This window comes from Somniosus microcephalus, chromosome 4, assembly GCF_052327205.1.
Source record: "Somniosus microcephalus isolate GS21.2 chromosome 4, FLI_Smic_1.0, whole genome shotgun sequence".
Classification (NCBI taxonomy): domain Eukaryota; kingdom Metazoa; phylum Chordata; class Chondrichthyes; order Squaliformes; family Somniosidae; genus Somniosus; species Somniosus microcephalus.
Genome location: NC_140990.1, coordinates 200,596,385 through 200,615,813, shown reverse-complemented (window position 1 = coordinate 200,615,813; position 19,429 = coordinate 200,596,385). Strand labels below are relative to the sequence as shown.

The following is a 19,429-nucleotide window of genomic DNA, read 5'->3' as shown; positions in this document are numbered from 1 at the left end:
GATCAGCCCTAACAGTCATAAACCGACGGTACTACGAGCGGCTATTCTCACACATACCCTTGAGAGACACAAAAATTATTTTGAAGATGTACACGGGGCAAAAAGTCTACCCCAAAGGAAAAATAAGGGTGACCGTTATATATAATGGTAAGGAAACACCAAAACTAGACCTGTATGTATTGCAAGATGGAGGACCACCATTGCTGGGACGTGAATGGATCCGGAAAATACAGCTGGATTGGCATTCCATACAAGCACTGACTGTGGCTGCCAAAAAGGATAACGACGTCATACCTGGCCGACTGTCAAAGATCCTAACCGACGCGCAAGAAGTGTTCCAGCAAGGACTCGGAACACTAAAAGGCATGACAGCAACAATTAAAATTGAAGAAAACGCAAGCCCAAAATTTTTTAAGGCCAGACCGGTACCTTATGCGATCCGCCCAGCCGTTGAAGCAGAGCTGGAGAGTTTGGAATGTTCAGGAGTACTGTCCAACGTAGACTGGAGCGAGTGGGACCCATCGTCCCTGTGATGAAAAAGTCGTTCAGCAGTACGCCTGGGGAACCAAGGAAGGTTCGCATCTGTGGGGACTTTAAGGTAACAGTGAACCCGGTCCTTCACACTGTGCAATATCCACTTCCGCGGATTGAAGATATTTTCGCCTCGCTATCTGGAGGGAAACGCTTCACTAAGATTGATCTGGCCTAGGCGTATCTGCAAATGGAGGTAGAAGAAGCATCAAAAAAATACCTCACAATCAACACCCATAAAGGTCTCTACCAATACAACCGGCTGGTATTCGGGGTAGCATCAGCTCCAGCTATTTGGCAAAGGGCAATGGAACAAGTCCTGCAAGGGATCCCAGGGACCCAGTGCTATTTGGACGATATCCTGGTCACAGGCGAAAATGACAGTGATCACCTCGCCAACCTGGAGCAGGTGCTCACTAGATTGAAGGAATATGGGCTCCGAGCTAACTGCCCCAAATGCAAGTTTTTAAAAAAACAGATCTCGTATTGTGGCCACGTTATCGATAAAGAGGGGTTACATAAGTCCCCAGAAAAGATTGAGGCAGTAGTCAAGGCTCCAGCACCGGAAAACGTGTCACAACTGAGGTCGTTCCTCGGGCTGGTAAACTACTACCATAAGTTCTTGCCAAATTTGTCTACAATACTACACCCACTGAACACCCTACTGCAAACTGGAGTGCCATGGAAGTGGAGTGACGAATGTAAACGAGCTTTCCAGAAGAGCAAAATACTAATCACATCGAAAGAGGTATTGGCCCATTTCAACCCAGCACTACCAATTCGGTTGGCATGTGATGCGTCACCCTATGGCATTGGAGCGGTGCTGTCGCACAAATTCTCGGACGGCTCAGAGAGGCCAATAGCCTTTGCGTCACGATCACTAACCTCAGCCGAGCGTAACTACGCCCAGATTGACAGGGAGGCCCTCAGCCTAGTGTGGGGAGTGAAAAGGTTCAATCACTATCTGCACGGGCAGAAATTCACCTTGCTGACTGACCACCAGCCTCTTGTCTCCATTTTTAATCTGAAGAAGGGCGTTCCGGTGATGACTGCGCAACGACTATAAAGATGGTCACTCTTTCTAGGGGCGCACCACTATGAGATTGAATATAAGGGCACGAAACAGCATGGAAATGCTGATGGGTTATCACGCCTGCCACTGCCTACTGCGGAGGAAGCACCAGCAGTGGATTGCTGTCGAAATATTTCATTCGACTATAGTTGAATACCTACCGGTAACTAACGCTCGTATAGAAAAGGAGACCCGAAATGACCCGACACTGCCTCGGGTATATGATTTGACGGTGAAGGGATGGCCAGCACATGGCGACTCACTGTTGTCAGCATTCTCGACAAGAAGAGAACAGCTGTCAGTGTGCCGGGGGACCTTGATGTGTGGAGCCCGAGTGGTAATTCCACCCAAGTTAAGGGATAGAGTGCTCAATGAGCTTCATGAGGGTCATCTGGGAGGGGTAAAAATGAAAAGCCTTGCCAGGGCTTATGTGTGGTGGCGGGGAATCGATAAACAAATCGAGGACCTGACCAAGAGCTGCTCAGGATGCCAGAAAGTCCAAAATGCACCACCACATGCCCCTCTACACCCATGGGAGTGGCCCTCATCTCCATGGCAATGGGTGCATATTGATTTTGCTGGTCCATTCATGGACTCCATGTTTTTAATAGCCGTGGATGCGCACTCGAAATGGCCTGACGTTATCAAAATGTCCTCCACCACCACGGAGAAAACTATTGCAGTCCTACGGACCATTTTTGCCAGGAACGGCTTGCCAGAACAGATTTGCTCCGATAACGGACCACAGTTTGTGTCCGAAGAGTTCCGGAGGTTTATGAAGAAGAATGGGGTAAGGCATTACACATCCACCCCATATCATCCAGCCACAAATGGATTGGCTGAGAGGTTCGTACAAACCTTTAAGAAGGCAATAAAGGCTATGTACAATGACAACATTCCGCTGCAGCACAAGGTGGACAATTTCCTGTTCGCCTACCGGAATGCGGCACATGCAGTCACCAACCAGGCCCCGGCCATGATGTTCTTTAACCGAAGGTTAAGATCTCGCCTGGATTTGCTCAGACCAAACGTACGAAGAGATGTTGAGAGTAAGCAATTCCAGCACATCCAACAAGGAGCTTCAATGTAGGGCAACCAGTCTTGGCCCGCGACTACCGAACAGAAAAATGGCAGCCAGGAACGATATGCACATGGCAGGGCCCACTAATGTACACAGTGGACGTTGGGGAGAACATCGTGAGATGCCATGCTGACCAGATCCTAGAGTCACAGGAACAAGTCAACCCCATGCCTCGCCCGTACGTACCTGGTGAGGAACCCGACGTACAGGTCGCATCTACCCCAGAAACGGCAGCATCGGAAGCTGATGACCCAACCGACGACAGGGTGCCAGAATCGCCTCCGCAGCAAGAGCAAGACACTCGGGAAAGGCGCTATCCAGAAAGGATCAGGAAGCCTCCCCAAAGACTGAATATATAAATGGACTATTTTCAGCTAACGTTGTATGTTAAAAGTGTTAATTGTATTTAGTTTGATATTTAATTGTTAAATGAGTGTTATGGTACTGTTAATCTAAAAGGGGAGGAATTGTAATGTATATACCTTTAAGGGGGGAACTACTTTTTACAGCTCATGTATACTGCAGTACCGGCAGTGACCACACCTGTATATAGCACTGAGTAGCAATCTGTACAGTTCAGTTCCAGAGTGAGCCACATTGAGTAAACACCTGTTGTACCGTTCTCCTGCAGTCTGTATCTTAATACTGACGGACACAACATTTATGTTAACCGCCATTCCACTCTCATATTCTCTCTTTGCCAATCTTATTTTCATCTTCACTTCCCCTCTGAACTTATTGTATTTGGTCTGGTTCTCCCTTGAAGAATTCACCTGACATTCATCATACACCCTCTTTTTTTGTTTCATTATCTTCTCTATCTCCCCGTCATCCAAGGAGCCCTTGCTTTGGTTCCCTTACCCTGCCCTCTTGTTGGAATGTACCTAGCCTGTACTTGGAACATCTCCTCCTTAAAGATCTCCCATTGTTCCGTTACTGCTTTTCCTGTCAGTCTTTGGTTCCATTTTACTCTGACTAGAACCTTTCGCATCCCATTGAAGTTAGCCCTATTCCAGTTTAGAAGTTCCACTCTAGATTGTTCCTTTCTCCTCTCCATTGCTAATCTAAATCTTATGATACGATGATCAGTCGTACCCAAGTGTTCTCCCACAGACACTTGGTCGACCTGGACCACCTCATTCCCCAGCACCGGATCCAGCAATGCCTCCTTCCTAGCTGGGCCAAGAACATACTGGTCAAGGAAATTCTCCTGAACACATTTCAGAAATTCCTCCCCCTTCTTTCCCTTTACCCTAGTATTATCCCAATTGATATTTGGGTAATTAAAGTCCCCCAATATCACCACTCTACAGCTCTTGCTTATCTCTGCGATTTCCCTGCAGATTTGCTCCTCTACCTCCCTCTCGCTATTTGGAGGCCTGTAGAATACCCCCAATAGTGTGATCACACCTTTTTTGCTCCTCAACTCTAACCAAATGGATTCTGTCCTTGTCCCCTCAAGAACATCCTCCCTTTCCAACACTACAATGTCTTCCTTAATCAGCACTGCCACCCCACCTCCCTTTTTGCCTTCCCTATCTTTTCTGAACACATGGTACCCTTAAGTGTCCAGTCCTCACCTTTTTTAAGCCATGTTTCCGTTATTGCCACATCATATTGCCACATAGCTAATTGTGCTTGTAGCTCACCAACCTTATTCACCACACTTTCTGCGTTTATGTACATGCATTCTAAACCAATTTTTGAATTTTTCGTAGCCTTTCTTAGCCTGCTCCTCTCTAATATGGTACTACTTCCGCCTCTAGTACTACTTTCTTCTCTAGTACTATCCAACACACTCACTCTTTTATGCACCTTATTCCTCTTTTTTATTCCTATATGCTGGTACCCATCCCCCTGCCAAGCTAGTTTAAACCCTCCCCAACAGCACTAGTGAGAATATTGGTCACGGCTCTGTTGAAGTGTAACCCATCCGGCTTGTACAGGTCCCACCTTCCCCAAAAATGGTCCCAATGCCTCAGGAATCTAAAGCCCTCCTTCCTTCACCATCTCTCCAGCCACACATTCATCTGTTCTACCCTCCTATTCCTGTACTCACTAGCACATGGCACCGTGCCTCAGTACCTCAGTGTTTCAATAAGCACTTACAAAGGCCTGGAAATATTGCTTCAGAACAGTAATACAGTAATCAGCCCTGAGCTCCAGGTAATCTTTCCAAATAAGGGGGTAAAAATTCGGTTGCTTAGCGCCTCCTATTAGTACCCTAAGAGGGCGCTAATGGGGTGCAAAGCAACTAGCGCCCGGACACGGCGATGTTTGCGGCGCTCACGAATTTGACCAGATATTTTGCGGCGCTAAACACTACCACCACGATCTTCTGCGCCTGCAGATCGTGACGTCAGTCGAGCGTGCAATGGCCCAGACCGGATATTGAGTGGCGCCCCTTGCCTTACCGCCTGCAACGACAGGTTGAGGGGAGCGTTTTGCAGTCGGGAAGGGACTGGGGGAGCGCTATTTAAAGGCAACCACTTCCTGCCTTTTTTTGTTGGCGACATTTTTGCACCACGCATTCTGAGAGAGAGAGAGAGAGCGACGTCTGGAGAGATTCAACGCTGTGTGAAGGAGTTTTGGGCACTGAGTAGCACTTTGCAGGTTCATTTTGATTTGACCTTCCTTGCATCGATTTAGAGGAGACTATGGGGGCTGCACTCTGGGCTTTTTCCATGGGCCTCTCCATTGTTCTTTCCAGCAGATTTGATGGACAGGTCTCTCCAGGCCAAGATTCAAGGCTGCAATGAGCAGGGTGTGGATGGAGAGCAAGATCGATCCTCCCCTTTAAGAACTGGCCGGGGCCATGTGTCCGTGTTCCATTGCTGACTGACATCACATGAGCTTCGCCAGCGCTCTGAGGTAGCGCCTCGCTCCTCGGCCTTTGCACCTTAAGACAGGTGTGTAGCACCTGATTTAGCGCTCCAATCACCTCCAGGGGCGATAAAAGCCAAGTTTGCAGTCGGAGGCAATAATTAGCGCCAGGCACTAAACTTTGCGCCTGGCCGATAATTGCTCCCCAAACGGGGCGATACTGAATTTCTCCCCCCAGGTCTCTCAGATGCACTGATACAGCAACTGTAATTTATTTTCTTCCCTTAATTCCCTTCCCTCTTCTTCTTATGCTGGGTATGGTTCCAAAGATTTCCCTTCAGTGCTTCACCCAAGTAGCCATTTTTTATGTGTGAAGCTAAACAAGTATGAGAAAGCTACTGGACCAAGGAAAGATCCAGAGCCATGTCCAATTCTGTCCTCAATCAGGAGCCTTTGGGGAAACTTTGGGTTTTGGGTGCTATGAGCATCACAGGATGTAAATAAGGTACAAACTAAACCTAGATTACGTGCACACTGGGATCAGCTGAGCATCTGGAAGTGAATTTTAAAGATATTGGCCCGTATTTGCCAATCCCTACGGGTGGGTACGCGCTGTGTACACACCCGTAGGGACCTCGCAAGTGCCCGTTTCAGGCATGCCAAGCGCATGCGCTGAAAACCGGCATTTCCGATCTGTCAAGAATCCTCTTGACAGATCGGACGCCTGCCCTGGAGAAGGGCCTCTGAGGGTGGAGAGTTCCACTTTCTGAAGAACCTCTGCCCGCTGAAAACCCTTAGAAATTTTACGCTGGGTAAAAGCGTAAATAAAGAGATTTTAAAAAGTTTAAAAAAAAGTTTTTTTCACTCATTTATAATTTAAAAATACTTTTAAAAAAGGTAAGTTTATTTTTAGCCCTGTTTTTTTTTCAAAATTAAGTTCTTGTTTAAAATTATTTAAAGGTAATTTTAACTAATTTTTAAAAAATGGTTTAAAAAAATGTATTTAATGTTTTGATGTCTTTTGGAGTGATCTCCATTCATACTTTTGACATGTCTAAGCTGTCAAAAGTATGAAGGGAGATTCCCTTCTCCTGTTGGCTCCCCATGACCCTCGTGATCCCAGGGACGCTTGCAAACCGCCTGCGGCCCGGGATACGTGGACCCTGCGCATTTTGTTGTGGAGAGGCCCAGGAGTGGAAATGGCCGGACCTCTGGAGTCCTCAGGTAAGGGCGTAGATTTTTTCCAGATCGGAGGCCTCCACACGCAGGAAGCCTCCAATTGGAAAATACAGGCCATTGTGAATAGCAGAACAGAGCAGCACTGCTGCAAACTTGTGACTGTGTTGTGATGAGACCAGTGCACCACTAGAGAAATATTAAAAATTGATATGCTGGAACCAGTTCTTGTTCCGCTCAAAGTGTACAGTTCTAAAGGCTCCTTCACCTTGTCCCTGCGTCTTCACAGTTATGAAATTGCACCTTTCATTTCTTTACTTTCACAATTTTTTCCCAGGGCGTCAAATCTGGAACTCCTTACCTGCCTCAGTTTTTCCTTCCTCTTATAATCGACAGGCTTTTAAAAACCCAAGCTTCCTGGCACCTAAAGAGTTTGATTTCTCACCTGCTCTCCTCATGTCTTATGCTGCGGCCCTTCACTTCATAGAATCATAGAAATCTATGGCACAGAAGGAGGCCATTCGACCCACCGTGTCTGTGACGGCCGAAAAAGAGCGATCCAGCTTAATCCCACTTTCCAGCTCTTCGTCCGTAGCCCTGTAGGTTGCAGCACTTCAAGTGCATATCAAAGTACTTTTTAAAGGTGAGGAGTGGTTCTGCCTCTACCACCCTTTCAGGCAGTGAGTTCCAGACCTCCACCACCCTCTGGGTGAAAAAAGTTCTCCTCAACTCCCCTCTAATCCTTCTACCAATTACTTTAAATCGATGCCCCCTGGTTATTGAGCTCTCTGCTAGGGAAAATAGGTCCTTCCTATCCACTCTATCTAGGTCCCTCATAATTTTATACACCTCAATCAAGTCTCCCCTCAGCCTCCTCTGTTCCAAAGAAAACAACCCCAGCCTATCCAATCTTTCCTCATAGCTAAAATTCTCCAGTCCTGGTAAATCCTTGTAAATCTCCTCTGTACCCTCTCTAGTGCAATCACATCTTTCCTGTAATGTGATGACCAGAACTGCACACTGTACTCTAGCTGTGGCCTAACAAATGTTTTATACTGTTCAAGCATAACCTCCCTGCTCTTATATTCTATGACTCGGCTAATAAAGGCAAGTACCCCATATGCCTTCTTAACCACTTCATCTATCTGTTGTGCTACCTTCAGGGATCTGTGGACATGCACTCCAAGGTCCCTCTGTTCCTCTACACTTCTCAGTGTCCTACCATTTATTGTGTATTCCCCTGCCTTGTTAGCCCTCCCCAAATGCATTACCTCACACTTCTCCGGAGTTAATTCCATTTGCCCTTTTTCTGCCCACCTGACCAGTCCATTGATATCTTCCTGCAGTCTACAGCTTTATTACTCATTATCAACCACACAGCCAATTTTTGTATCATCTGCAAACTTCTTAATCATGCCCCTTACATTGAAGTCTAAATCATTGATATATACCACAAAAAGCAAAGGACCCAGTACTGAGCCCTGCGGAACTCCACTGGAAACAGCTTTCTAGTCAAAAACATCTGTTGACCATTACCCTTTGCTTCCTGCCACTGAGCCAATTTTAGATCCAACTTGCCACTTTCCCTTGTATCCCATGGGCTTTTACTTTTCTGACCAGTCTGCCATGTGGGACCTTGTCAAAAGCTTTGTTAAAATCCATGCAGACTACATCAAACACACTACCCTCATCAACACTCCTTGTTAACTCCTCAAAAAATTCAATCAAGTTAGTCAGACACAACCTTCCCCATACAAATCCATGCTGACTGACCTTGATTAATCCGTGCCTTTCTAAATGACGATTAATACTGTTCCTCAGAATTTTTTCCAACAATTTACCCGTCATCTAAGTTAGGCTGACTGGCCTGTAATTACTCGGTCTATCCCTTTCTCCCTTTTTAAACAACGGTACAACGTTAGATGTCCTCCAGTCCTCCAGCACCACACCTGTAGCTAGAGAGGATTAGAAAATGATGGTCAGAGCCTCCGCTATTTCCTCCCTTGCTTCTCTTAACAGCCTGGGCTACATTCCATCCAGGCCTGGCGATTTATCTACCTTAACTACAATGTCTGCATCGTCCTTCTCTTTTGTGAAGATGATGCAAAATATTTATTAAGAACCAGTTTCTCTATTTTATTTTACTAAGCTGTGCTTACCCGAGTCTGTCGTCTTCGTTTTTGCGCAGATTCAGATCTCGTTGAATAACCTGCAAGACATGTTGGGCCTCGTCTTCTGTTAGTTTTGTCAGATCCAACTTCTTTGCCATATTCTAAGTATTCTCTTGACCTTAACACCCACAAGAGTGCCAGTGAACAAACTGAAGAAATCTGTGTAAACACACATTTCAAATTCATAAATTGCAGCAACATATATACTGGTTACATTTAAAAAAAATCATAGAACAGATAAGGAATTTTAGGAACTGGAAAAGACCATACAGCCCAACAGGCCTGTCCCCTTTTCATTGATCAACCTCACCTTCTCACTATATCCCTCTACTCTTTCCCTCTCCAAAAATACATTCAATTGTCTCTTCCACCCATTTACGCTCTCCAGTTCAAATGCCTCCCCTGGTGACTTATTCCACAACTCTACTAACTTTTGGGTGGAAGAAGTTGCCACCTTACTCCTAATTCCTACTTTTCAAATTTGTGACTTGATATTTCAGTCCTTCACCAGAGTTAATGATTTGTATGGATCGGCGTTCCCAACTCCTCATAATCCTGAAAACTTGAAATCAGGTCACTCTGAAGTCTTCTCCTTTCCAAAGAAAACAAGTCCAACTTCTTTAAGTTTTACCATTGTTTGAATCCCCGATAAGCAGAACCAGCTTTGAAACTTGTCTCTGAGTCAGCTGTGGCTTAGTTGGTAGCACTCTCGCCTACTGAGTCAGAAGGTTGTGGGTTCAAAGTCCCACTCCAGGGACTTCTAGCACAAAAGATCTAGGCTAGCAGTGCCGAGGGAGTGTTGCACTGTCAGAGGTGTTGTCTTTCGGATGAGTTGTTAAACTGAGGCCCTGTCTGCTCTCTCAGGTGGATGTAAAAAATTTTGGCACTATTTTGAAGAAGAGCAGGGGAGTTATCCCTGGTGTCCTGGCCAATATCTATCCCTCAATCAAAATAACAAAAACAGATTATCTGGTCATTATCACATTGTTGTTTGTGGGAGCTTGCTGTGCGCAACTTTGGCTGCCGCATTTCCTACATTACAATAGTGACAATACTTCATTGGCTGTAAAGTGCTTTGTAACATCCAGTGGTTGTGAAAGGCGCTATATAAATGCAAGTCTTTCTTTTCTCTGTAACTTGCCAAGGGCAATATTTTACTTCCATCCATTAGCTGACTAGAATCAGACAGAGCAATCCAGATGAATTTATTTTAGTATCAAATGTTTTAGGAGTCCTTTTAAATAGCAACTACATGTGTTATTGAGAGAGTAGATACCATAAAGCCACTTTTTACAAATGCAGTTCCTGGCAGAGACCCTCACCCGCTGCAAGTACATATCAGGAAATCATTAAAATTAACAGATGGAGAATTTTGGAGAGCACCCCACAATTTCCTGATTGGTGCTCCAGGCAGGCAAGTCTCCTTGTCAGAAGCATGCATTTGGAAACAACAGCCTTCGTAGATTATTATTTTGAGACATTTCTTTTGCTGAGAGACTATAGCTAGAATTGATCCAGTTTACAGAACAGCATCACAATCAGAATGGTCGGACTTTCCTGAGCCTGATAAGTATTCAGTGCCGGGCCAGTTCCTGTCACCTGTCACCTTGCGCAATTTGCTAACCGAGCAATGCACTCTGTGATAACCACACAACGACTGCCACAAGCCAAATAGCACCTCAAACATTTACAATTTCACTGCTTCAAACCTACGGGACATTTATGAGAAATATAATATAAACTCACGGTAAGGTAAAGTGCAAGTCATCGCTGTGGAACTCAGCAGTGAACGACAATAGTTTGAGAAGAGTTTTAAAGGCAAATTCACTGGAGCGGTGGTGGGTTACAGGTTGAGTGTAGTTTGAGATAGGGCCGTGACACTGTGTCGCCAATGCTCTGACCCTCGAGGGGTATGGCTCCTCACTGGGATTGTGGGATCAGTAATTTTACCCTCGAGTGCAAATCATTGAACTTACTCTTGGTGTTATAAAATGCAATTGAAAAAGCATCTCTTTGGCACAAAAGAATGTTTTTTTTCAGTGAAAATGCAGATTCACCAATGTGCAGGCGTTACCACTTCTGGCTGAAGAATTCTGGGAGCAGCAAGTCACGGGTACAAGTGGCAGGTTCCTCTCCCTGAAAGACATTCATGAACCAGGTGGGTTTTTACAATAACCCAGAAGCTTCCATGGTCATTTTTTTCTGATGTCAGCCCACAAAATGACCAGAGTTAGTTGAATTCAATTTCAGAAGTTGATATGGTGGGATTTGAACTCTCAACCTCTAGGTTGCTGGAACCATTAGGTTACTGTACCCTAAGGAAGAGGAAAGAGAGAGGAATGCACAGCGAAGAATGGAATGACAGGAATGTGCCTGTGGGTGGACTCAAGGGCAAAATCCGAGCAACTCATGCAACACTATTCTCAACATCATTAAATCAGTGCCAGCACTACTGGTTTACAACAAACACACTGCAGCGAAGTACATTACAGTACATCCAAAAAATGGAATACTGCATTATAATACTCCACATGATAAATTATTTATATGCTAAGAAACCAACATCAGTTCTGATAACCCATCATGGATCCATGGCAAGCGTATATATACACATTAGATATAAAATTAATCCTTTATTTAAGATTAAATGTTTAATTTTCATCCATTCCTTCTACATGTCAGCTGTGGCTCAGTGGGTATCACTCTCACCTCAGAGTCAGAAGGTTGTGGGTTCAGGTCCCACTCCAAGGACTTGAGCACATAAAGCTAGGCTGATACTCCAGTGCAGTACTGAGGGAGCGCTGCACTGTCGGAGGTGCCGTCTTTCGGATGAGACGTTAAACCGAGGCCCCGTCTGCCCTATCATGTGGACGTAAAAGATCCCCTGGCACTATTTCGAAGATGAGTAGGGGAGTTCTCTCCGGTGTCCTGGCCAATATTTATCCCTCAACCAACATAACAAAAACAGATTATCTGGTCATTATCACATTGCTGTTTGTGGGACCTTGCTGTGTGCAAATTGGCTGCCGCGTTTCCCACATTACAACAATGACTCCACTTCAAAAGTACTTCATTGGCTGAAAGGCGCTATATAAATGCAAGTCTTTCTTTTTCTTTTACATCACTTGGATTCTTCAGGTCCATAGCTCAAAAATGGGAGGCAAAACCCAAACATCTAACTGCACTTTAGAGTTTTAAAAACATTTTTATATTACCGTACAATAAAGCAAGTCTGACATTAAAGATGTACTTTATCTACCTTTTGTTTTAATTCTTTTTTAAGCTTTTTACAAATTGAGAATCAAGGTGAAGGCCCAAGGCCTATATTGTGAAACACCATCAGAATTAAAAAGAACAGGAGCGAAGTCTAGAGAAATCATGCAGTAGTATTTAGGTGACTCCAACACATGCAGCTTTTAGGAGGAATTAAAGATTGAGGGAGATAATGGATTCCACAGTTTTAAGGCCCTGTAACTGGATGTATTTCAGGAGGAGAAAGTATGATGAGTCTTATGCAACTGTCATAGAATTACATAGAATATACAGCATAGAAACAGGCCATTCGGCCCAACCAGTCCATGTCCACATTTATACTCCACTCGAGCCTCCTCTCATCCTTCCTCCTCTAACTCTATCAGCATAACCCTCTATTCCCTTCTCCCTCATATGCTTATCTAGCTTCCCCTTAAATGCATCTATACTATTCGCTTCAACCACTCCCTGTGGTAGCGAGTTTCACATTCTCTCCACTCTTTGGGTAAAGAAGTTTCTTCTGAATTACCTATTTGATTTCTTGGTGACTATTTATATTGATGGCCTCTAGTTTAGCTAACTTTAATTTGTTTTATAAAGTATTTTGAGGCATTTTGACATGAAAGGCATGATACAAATGCAAGTATTATTTACTGATCAATCTTAGCACAGTGAGGATGCAGCAAGTAGGAAAAACATGTGTCCAGCATGTGACAGAATTGAGTTAAAGGAGCTCTTCTTTATCAGTGTGCCGTAGATCCTTTCTGTCTTACTATAATCCTTTCCCGTATCATTTTAAGCTGATTTTTTAAAGTTATTTATTACAAATCATAATTGTAATAAATGGTTTTATAATTTTTAAATATATGAAAATATTGCTCAATAGACTGATAAATTGGATAATTTAGCTGTTTGTTCTTATTCTAAAATATCTGTCATGGCCACATCAGAGAAACATAGGCGCAGTTAAATCCATCTGAAACAAATTACAGAAAGTTTAAAAAAAATGAAGCACAAATGGTTTAGTCAGGATCTGAGCTTGAGTGATTACAACATATACACTGTTCAGTTCAAGTTCCATGATTACAGGAGTCAGTTATCGTTCTGAACCGAGGTGAGTCGCCGCCATCTTGATTCCAAACTTTTCCTTTCTTTTTCCCGCTTTCTGCGTCTTAAAAAAAAAAACGTTGCTTTTAAAACACATATTGTTTTAAAAAAAAATGATTTAGAAAGTAATTAACTTATCTAATCTCATTAATTTTCCTACCTTTCCCCGTTTTTCCAGGTAGGCCTAGAAGCCTCGGCGTCTCCTCCGCACCCACGCCCGAGCTAGGCACCTCCCGGCCCCACTCGAAGGCTGGAGGGCCGAGCCTCAGCCCAGCGCCGCTAGGGTGTGCGCGCAGCAAGAGCTGAGACGCGGCGTCTCTCTCTGGCTCGGGCCGGGGGGCGGGGCTTGCTGAGCGTCGACGGTTACCCTGGCAACCGGCCCCGCCGGCCGTCTCGCACAGCCGCAATCGGCGGTCTTCACCTCGGGGGGGGGGGCTGCGACCCTCGGGGGGGGGGGGGGGCCGCGACCCTCGGGGGGGGGGGCCGCGACCCTCGGGGGGGCGGCGCGACCCTCGGGGGGGCGGCGCGACCCTCGGGGGGGCGGCGCGCGCGCAGCAGGAGCAGCTGAGACGCGGCGTCTCTCTCTCTGGCTCGGCCGGGGGGGCGGGGCTTGGTCAGCATCACGGTTACCCTGGCAACCGGGCCCTCCGGCCGTCTCGCACAGCCGCAATGTTGAAGCCAGCTCGGGAGGCCGGTGCTCGGAAGATCGCGCCTCCGGAGTTCGGTGCTTGGTTGGTGGGGGGGGCGAGCCTCGGGGGTAGGTGGGTGGTGGGCGAGCCTCGGGGGTGGGGGTGGGTGGTGGGCGAGCCTCGGGGGTGGGGGTGCGAGTCTCGGGGGGGCCAACCTCTGGAGTTCGGGGGGTGGGGATCAGGGGGCTCGGGAGTTTGGGGGGACGGGGATCAGGGGGCTCGTGGACTCTCCCCCTTCCCCTCCCCTCCCCCCCTCCTCTCTCCTCCTCCCTCCTCCCCCCCTCCTCCCCCCGCCCCTTCTTCCCCCCCTCCTCTCTCCTCCTCCCTCCTCCTCCCCCTCCCCCCGCCCCTTCTTCCCCCCCTCCTCTCTCCTCCTCCCCCCTCCTCCCCCTCCCCCCGCCCCTTCTTCCCCCCCTCCTCTCTCCTCCTCCCCCCCTCCCTCCCCCCCTCACCCTCCCCTCCTCCCTCCCCCCCGCCCTCCCCCTCCCCTCCCCCTCCCCCTCCCCCGCCCTCCCCTCCCCGCCCTCCCCCCTCCCCTCCCCCACCCTCCCCTCCCCCCTCCCCCTCTCCCCCTCCCGCTACCCCTCCCCCCTCCCGCTACCCCTCCCCCTTCCCTCCTCCTCCTCCCCCTCCCCCTCCTCCCCCTCCCCTCCCCCTCCTCCCCCTCCCCTCCCCTCTTCCCCCCAGTCGCTCTCTCTCTTCCTCCCAGTCGCTCTCTCTCTTCCCCCCAGTCGCTCTCTCTCTTCCCCCCAGTCACTCTCTCTCTTCCCCCCAGTCGCTCTCTCTCTCTCTCTTCCAACAACAACATGCCCTCGAAAAAGCCTCGGCACCGCCGGGCACTTCAGCTAGTATATAATAGATAGATGACCCAGCCTCCACATGCCTCTGGGGTAGAGAATTCCAAAGATTCATGACCCTCAGAGAAGAAATTCCTCCTCATCTCCGTCTTAAATGGGCGACCCCTTATTCTGAAACTATGCCCCCTAGTTCTAGATAACCCCACTAGGGGAAACATCCTCTCAGTATCCACCCTGTCAATCTCCCTCAGAATCTTATATGTTTCAATAAGATCACCTCTCATTCTTCTAAACTCCAATGAGTATAGGCCCAACCTGCTCAACCTTTCATCATAGGTAAACCCCTTCATCCCAGGAATCAACCTAGTGAACCTTCTCTGCACTGCCTCCAATGCAAATATATCCTTCCTTAAATATGGAGACCATATGATAGGCATAGGACACAGGTTTATTTTAAACCTAGACTTCTCTCCTACGTCTTTCAAGTGTGGGAGTGTCCTGCACTATGGGCCTCAGCCTTTCACCTAGTTTTCTCAACAAAAAGGTTGTTCTAAAATGACAATGTGTGGTCTCAGATCCACACACATACTTGACATTATATAGCTCATATAAGAGATCACATACATTTAACATTTTTTCCCTTTTATCCCAAAGGTGGTGAGTCATGCTAGAATACATGGCAATCATCCACTACTTCAGCTAATTGGCCTTTCTTCATGTGTGAGTCTAGTTAATGAGTGTCAACAGGCTATGTGAATAAGGGGCAGGGGCACACATCATACCCAAGCCTAGTCCCTTTCCACCCAACATTTCAGATACATACAGTCTCTTATTACTAGATAAATACTACCTTCCGTCCCACAACAACTTTTAATGACTATATATAGCACAGCCACTAAAGGAAACCAGAAGCTGGTTAATTTTTAATTTACTTTGGGAAGAGCTTCTTAATTAAAACATAAAAAGAACATTGTGATGTAGCTTTAACTGAATGTCTGTATTCATGATAGTATAGATCCTAACATTCACAGCTGCATACAGATTTGAAAAGTGGTATGATATTTTTGGGATATGTAGTTAAACTGAACATTTTCTAATTCTGGTCTACACATGTCCAACCTATTAAGAAGAATTGGCAATTTTCCCTGCTTACTACATTGCCCTTCATGGAGAGCAGGGTTACTGCCGAATTTTTTGTTGAGGTCCACAATCACAACAGTGGCTGACTGGTACACCACTTTCAGTAGTGCTCTGTTTCACTAAACACCAAGTTATGCGATCAGGGTCTTTCCTCCCATTCCCCATATATCAAGTTGCATTGACCTGGATTTTAGCCCGGAGGCATAATCTGTGCGGGTGGTCTGATTCGAGGTCAGGAAACCTGGCAGATCAGGCTTCCCGAAAGTCCTGCAGTTTTTAACTTTAAATTGTTTTCTGTTGGTTTTCCGCCCACAGGCAGCCTGTTGGGTGAGGAAGCCTGCAGCACAAGGCCGCAGCTGAGGAGAGCAAGTAAGTCTAGTGGGGGGGGGGGGGGGGGGAGGTGGGGTGGGGTGGGGGAGATCGTGGGTGGGTGGGCGATTGCGGGGGTTGGGGCGATCGCGGGGGTCCCAATCATGGGGGGTACGTCCGATGGTAGATGGGGGGGCTCTGATGGTGGTCGGGGGGGGGGGCCCTGATCATGAGGAGGGGGGTCCGATGGTGGCCGGGGGGGCTCTGATGGTGGTCGGGGGGGGGCTAATCGTGAGGAGGGGGGTCCGATGGTGGCCAGGGGGTCCAATTGTGGGGTGTCCAATGGTGGTCAAGGGAAGCAGATGGTGGTTGGGGGGGGTCCGATGGTGGTTTGGGGTGTCCGATGGTCATTGGGGCGGGGGGGGCAGGGGGTGGTGGCGGTTCGATGGCGGGGGGAGCAGACAGATGGTCTTCGGGGGGTGGGGGGGGCGGGGTAGTTAGTTTACTGGCTAGCTTGTTGGGCCTGGAGGAAGCACTTCTGCCCCTCCTGGCCCACCAGCAGTGCTGTGAAGGCACTTACTTCATGAATCCCGTCCTTCTCGCCTCCTTTTGTCTGCCGGATTTCCAGAGGCCTGGGAAACCCAGCCAACAGTTAAAAATAGAATGACTGGTAAAATGAAGGCAGCCAGACTCATTATACTATTTAAATGACCAACCCGCCTCCCGCGAGCAGATTGGTCGCCCGCCCCTCGTCCCACCTCCATTAACACCGGACGTGGGCGGGTTCGAGGCGGGTTGGGTTTCTGCTTCAGATTTTTTGAATTTTACCCTCTGACCCGACCCGAACCCATGCCTTTTAAGCTTAAGCCCACTGAGTCTACAGCACAGAAGCATGCCCTTCAGCCCAACTGGTCTATGCCGGCGTTTATGCTCCGCACGAGTCTCCTCCCATCCTTCTTCATCTAACCCTCTCAGCATATTCTTCTATACCTTTGTCCCTCATTTTCTTACCCAGCTTCCCCTTAAATGCATCTATGCTATTTGCCTCAACTATTCCTTGTGGTAGTGTGTTCCACATTCTTACCACTCTTTGGGTAAAGAAGTTTCTCCTGAATTCCCTATTGGATTTATTAGTAACTATCTTATATTTATGACCTCTAATTTTGGACTGGCCCACAAGTGGAAACATTTTCTCTACATCTGCCCTATCAAACCCTTTCATAATCTTAAAGACCTCCATCAGGTCGAGCTTCCAAATTCAAATGTGCCACCTTTGCAGTTGTCAAATAAGAGGTCAGATGCACTTCCCCACCGGATAGGGGAAAACAAAGTCCATGAACAATAGTTTTAATGGAACTATTGCCGTTCAGTTTTAGTGAAGCCCTTCCACTTGTTCCCCCTCCTCCTACCCAGGCATCGGAGGAAGCATAGCAGAAGGCAACTAAATGGATACCTACCTTAATGAAACCGAGTTAGGACAGATTGAAGGGAATTCACACAAATTACGGGAAATGACACAAACCGGCAGATGAAAGGAGGCGAGAGGAATGAATTATTGTTTACTCTCATGAAGAGTAAGCTCAGGGGAGAGATTATTTAAGTATTTCGTCTATGTGACAGTGACTTAACATCAAACATAATTTGTGTGAAGCACATTGAGACATTTTTTCAGAGAAGTAATAAGGCATTATGTAAATTCAAATCTTTCCTTCATTCAACATTCTTAAGGTAACAGATAAATTGAGGCCTGATAATACGTCCAAGATTGCTACAGCCTCTGGAACCAGGGGGCACAGACTTAAGTTAGGAGAGGGAAGATACACAGTTTAGATTTAATTACTTTATACAGAGGGTGTTACAAATGTGGAATAGTCTGACCAATGAAGGCACAATATGGCACAATATGGAGAAACTGAAGGGAGAATTGGATAGATATCTGAGAGATTGTGATAGGTATTTATTTTTGAAGCCAGATGGTCAACAGTCTTTTCTGGGTCTGTTCTTTCCTCTGGAAAGAGTATTCCTTTGCTCTTTTTTGGTCAGAATGAGGCAACAGAACAGCAATAGAACCCATCAATAGCCTACCATGGCTTAGCTGGTAGCATTAGTGCCTCTGAGTCAGAAGCTTGTGGGTTCACATCCGACTCTAGTGCCTTAGGCCCTCTCCCCACAAACTCCGTTCCCTAGCTACTGACTCCATTCCCCTCCCTGGCAACTGTCTGAGGCTGAACCAGACTTGTTGTCATAGTTGACTCAGAGATACGCTTTCAACATCATATCAGCACCATCACTAGGACCGCCTATTTGCACCTCCGGAACTTTGCCCGTCACCGCCCTTCCCTCAGCTCATCCGCTGCTGAAACCCTTATCCGTGCTTTAGTTACCTCTAAACTTGACTATTCCAATGCACTCCTGGCTGGCCTCCAATGTTCTACCCTCCGTAAACTTGAGGTCATCCAAAACTCGGCTGCTTGTGGCCTAACTTGCACCAAGTCCCGTTCACCCATCACCCCTGTGCTCGCTGACCTACATTGGCTCCCGGTTAAGCAACGCCTCGATTTCAAAATTCTCATTCTTTTTTTCAAATCCCTCCATGGCTTCACCCCTCCCTATCTCTGTAACCTCCTCCAGCCCTACAACCCTCCGAGGTCTCTGCGCTCCTCCAATTCTAGCCTCTTGCGCAACCCCGATTTTAATCGCTGCACCATTGGTGGCCGTGCCTTCAGCTGCCAAGGCCCTAATGTAAGATTCGCAAAACTTAGCAGAACCCCAAAATGGAATGATGACCCTGTTAAAAACAATTTTGGACCACTGCAAAAGAAACCTGGGAGATAAAATGCAGGGTTGGGCCTAGCAGGTGGATGCAAAGATTAAACACAGACTTGGCATTTTAAATGGGCATGTACGGGCTTGTAGAAAAGGCTGGGACAGGAATGTGGGATCGACCTCTGCAAAGGAACAGTTTTGGATATTCGAGGTAGCCAAACTGTCTGGGAGAAATAATAAACGAAACTCGGCCCCTATCCAGGAATTTACATTCAAACAATGAATCAATGAAAAACCAGCCTCACCTAAGATCCAAGACCCATTAAAAACATGCATAAAACAAATCATCCAGCCAACCTGCACAGAATTTCAAGGCCTTACAGGAAATCTAAGATTAGAAGACAATCGCACAACAGTTTAACCACTCAGAGAGACATCCAAAACCACTTCACATACTTAAACCAATTTCGAAGCAATCCCGAAACCAATTAAATAAATGGGACCAATCAATGTTA

The 19,429-nt window shown here is 46.8% G+C and overlaps 1 protein-coding gene across 4 annotated transcripts in view; it reads right to left on the bottom strand.

Moving 5' to 3' along the window:
- LOC147120130 (melanophilin-like) overlaps positions 1-19,429 on the bottom strand; it is a 278,087-nt gene that overhangs the window by 239,832 nt on the left and 18,826 nt on the right. For all 4 annotated transcript variants that reach the window (XM_085985695.1, XM_085985693.1, XM_085985694.1 and 1 more), the window contains one exon: positions 8,843-9,013. In XM_085985695.1, the coding sequence (XP_085841821.1) occupies positions 8,843-8,952 (110 nt within the window). In that variant the 5' untranslated portion in view covers positions 8,953-9,013. The remainder of the gene's footprint in view (positions 1-8,842; positions 9,014-19,429) is intronic.